The sequence below is a fragment of the Nansenia antarctica genome, assembly GCF_963989245.1.
Source record: "Nansenia antarctica genome assembly, chromosome: 18".
Lineage (NCBI taxonomy): Eukaryota > Metazoa > Chordata > Actinopteri > Argentiniformes > Microstomatidae > Nansenia > Nansenia antarctica.
Genome location: NC_137691.1, coordinates 4,107,365 through 4,111,283, shown reverse-complemented (window position 1 = coordinate 4,111,283; position 3,919 = coordinate 4,107,365). Strand labels below are relative to the sequence as shown.

General features: G+C 49.3%; 1 protein-coding gene across 1 annotated transcript in view; it reads left to right on the top strand.

Annotated features, from left to right (window-relative positions):
• LOC308173478 (lumican) overlaps positions 1–3,514 on the top strand; it is a gene marked incomplete at both ends in the record, with an annotated part of 6,402 nt that extends 2,888 nt beyond the window's left edge. The window contains one exon of the mRNA XM_080548508.1: positions 3,363–3,514. Coding sequence (XP_080404634.1) covers positions 3,363–3,514 — 152 coding nt within the window. The remainder of the gene's footprint in view (positions 1–3,362) is intronic.
• Positions 3,515–3,919: the final 405 nt, after the last annotated feature.

Below are 3,919 nucleotides of genomic sequence, written 5' to 3'. Positions count from 1 at the left end.
TCGGGAGTATGACAATGGGGAGAACATAACTGTTTATTGAGAAACAATTGATAGGCAGTCTGGGATACGTATATAAAGAAATACCACAATGTCTAGATGTATAACATTTTATTGAACAGTAACAGTGCAAGCATGTAGGCTTCTGGCGTGACACGGCTAGCCTAATTTCCGTTCATATGCCTTTTATCAGATAAAATAAAATAGAATAAAACTCTTTGAAAATAAATAGGCTTTAAATTAACTTGCAATGCGTATGTATAGGCTAATTTCCGTTCGATGTTACAGCCTAGGCCTATCGCCTATGCCTTTTCTCAGATAGATAGGGGATAGCCTTAAATAAAATAGCCTAGAGTAAAAACTCTGAAAATAACAATGGCTGCTCATATAATTCAGCTACTTATTAGGCCTACGTCGCTTTTTGGCGTCGCTTTTTGAAGCGTGCAGCTGCGGACTTGAAATCAAAGCTGCAAAGTGTCTCTCCGCAACTTGCAATGCGCATTAGCCGTGTGACCTTGCCCCTCCCCAAGGCGACTTCGGTCCGCAGTTTTAATTCGGTTCTGCAGAGACTCTCTGCAGGCACACTGGAGACGGGAATCAAGCAGGCTATCTTGGCCAACGTCTTCAGAGTCAGACTTCTCCTCAGGCTCAGACTCATTGTTGCTTGGCTTCATGAAATAATTGCTAAGCTTACTTTGTTTTGCCATCTTTCCATTAATTTAATCGCTCGCTATGGTGCACTTTGAGCTGCAACGTTTGCGTATTACTATGGTGGACGGGTTGGCAGGGTTGCCAGATAGGCATGGGTTACCGCCGAATGGGCTACTGTGTTTAAGCGGTAATAGACTGGTTAAACTGTAATCCCATCTGGCATCAATCCCATGTGGCACCTGTGCGCTGTTTCGCATAGGCCGGCCTATACATTAGGAGTCATCATCATGCCGGTGTCAAATCATATCATAATAAAAGAAATACATAGCCTATATATTCGTCTTTTTTTAAATAGAAGGAATCAGAATGTGAACTTTAGCGAATTGTATTCAAAGGGAATTATTTTCACCGGACAATATGTCCGACGACTTTTCAATTTGTCGGACTTCAACAACTTTTACCGGACAAAGACCGGTAATTATCGGTTAACGGAAACCCAGGTACACACACACACACACACACACACACACACGAACACATGCAGACACACAGACACACGTACGTGCACACACACATGTGCCCCCACACGCAGGCAAGCAAACACATGCACGTACATACTCATGCACCCACACCCACACACACGCAAGTGCACACATGCACGCAAACACTCACACACACACACACACACAGACACACACATGCAAGAGCACACATGCATGCAAGTGCAAAACATTCATGCATGCAAACACACACACACACACACACACACGCACACACACACATGCAAGTGCAAACATGCATGCAAACACACACACACACACACACACACACATAGTGGCCATGTATAGGAGACCTATAATGAGGGTTGGTGAGGTCTGCATGCTGTCAGGAGACCCAACACCCCAGCCCTGCGGTGACACACGCACATGCACATGCGCACGCGCACGCACACGCACACGCACGCACACACACACACACACACACACACACACATACACACACACACACACACACACATACACACACACACACACACACACCTCCACCCAGCCCTGCTGTGAGGGAGGAGAAGGGAAATGTGGAAAATGTGACAGAATCTGCAGAGCAAACAGACAAGCCCCCCCCCACACCCACACACACACACACTCACACCTCCACACAGCCCTGCAAGCCCTGGTCACAGCCCAGGGAGCAGGGGGGGGGGGGGGGGCTGGAGCTGAGGTTGAGCTGGATGGAGGCTGGACTGGGGAGGGGAGGGGAGGAGGGGAGGAGAGGGGAGGAGGGGAGGAGGGGAGGGGAGAGGAGGGGAGGACGGGAGGGGAGGGGAGGGGAGGATATACTGAAATATATACTGAAATTATGCACTCGTTGCAATGTAAGTCGCTTTGGATAAAAGCGTCAGCTAAATGGCGTATATATTATATATATATATTATATATAGAACTGAGGCTGTCACTGGATGGAAGCTGGACTGGGGAGGGGAGGGGAGAGGAGGGGAGGGGAGTGGAGGGAGGTTGGCGCTAGAGCTGAGGCAGGGACTGGATGGAGGCTGGGGAGGGGAGGGGAGGGAAGGAGAGGAGGGGAGGGGAGGGGAGGAGAGGAGGGAGGCTGGACTGGGCAAGGGAGAGCAGGGAAGGAGGGAGGAATTTAGAGAGAGGGAAAGTAGGTTAGCGCTGAAGAGAGGAGATTGGTCTGAAAGGATCTGAGGGATTGACAAAGGGAGTCCGTTACGGATCCAAAAGCACGCTCTGTTCCTCTCTTCATATCCCTCTCCCTTTCTATCTCTCCCTCTCTTTCTCTCCCTCTCTATCTCTCCCTCTCTATCTCCAAATATCCCCATCATATCAAGTTCAAGTTCAAGTTTATTGTCATATGTTCTGTGTTGATTATTTTGGCTGCAGTCTTCACTGTCCTCTGTAAGCGTCTACAGTCCTGGCATGACTTCACTAGTTCTGTTTAGTAGACTGAACTGACATAGTCTATGATTCGGTTGTGTTTGTTTGTGTGTTTAGCAACACCAATCTTATCATAGTCGCACGACAACACTGTCTGAAGTCCCGAAGCGTTCGTTCTAGCCAAACGTTCCAGCCAGCGTCGGGAATGTTTTTCTGTTTTTCCGATCTTGGGATCCAGCAGACTGTGCCTGTGTGCCATTTAGACACAGAGAGAGAGAGTCAGAGGGGGAGGGGATGGGAGGGTGTGGGGGGGGGGGGGGGGGGGAGTACTTCACCCACCGAAAACACTCACCTCATCGTCTAGCGCCCCTTAACAAGCTACTGTGGTAGCTTCCTTTCTGACCGACACCCTCCAGAGAGAGGCTCGTCAGAGAACAAGCCCGCCAGGCAGGGACAGGGGAGGGTGTGTGTTGTGTGTTTGGCGGTTGGTTGCTTCCTCCTCCCGTTCTCACCGAAGCATCTGCAAACCATCTACCAGAGTCTGTGACAGGGCAGCTTCTGTTCAGGAGAGGAGAGGAGAGGAGAGGAGAGGAGAGGAGAGGAGAGGAGAGGAGAGGAGAGGAGAGGAGAGGAGGGGATGGTAGAGGAGAGGAGAGGAAAGGAGAGGAGAGGAGAATCACTCTCACTGGAGTGGCGGCCATTTCAGGGGGAAAATATTATGGCAACGCATAATCCAGACATATTTTTTTATGACTTCTTTGGAAAAACAAGGAAACCGGGCCTAATCCTCTGTGTGTTCTGTGTGTCTGTGCCCTGCAGAGTTCAACGTGTCTAGCTTCTGCCGGGAGGTGGGTCCGCTGTCCTACTCCAGGATGAAGATCTTACGGCTGGACGGGAACAAGATCGCGTACCACGAACTGCCCCCCGAGTGGGTCTGGTGTCTCAGAGTGCTGCACCGCATCTTCATATAGGCCCTGACCCCTGTACCCTGACCCCTTTACCTCCTAGGTTCAGCCCTGACCCCTGACCTTTTACCTCCTAGGTTCAGCCCTGACCCCTCATCCCTGACCCCTTTACCCCCTAGGTTCAGCACTGATTCACTGACTCACTGATCAGTCTCACATCAGTTTGCCTCTGCTATAAGGCCTTGATTCAGACATCACAACATAGACTCAGTATGGAGTTTGATCCAGTCTCAACACAGTAATAAAACTGTAATAGCAGCTAAATATCCGGCAGCCAGGAAGAGTACACAAACCAGTTAGATTAGAATAATATAATGTTCAATTAGAACATATGAAGAGCTTTGTTGTTGTCGTGTTTTGCGGTATTCTTCATGTAGTTATGATTACGTTGTAGTGAGGTGTTTTGTATTC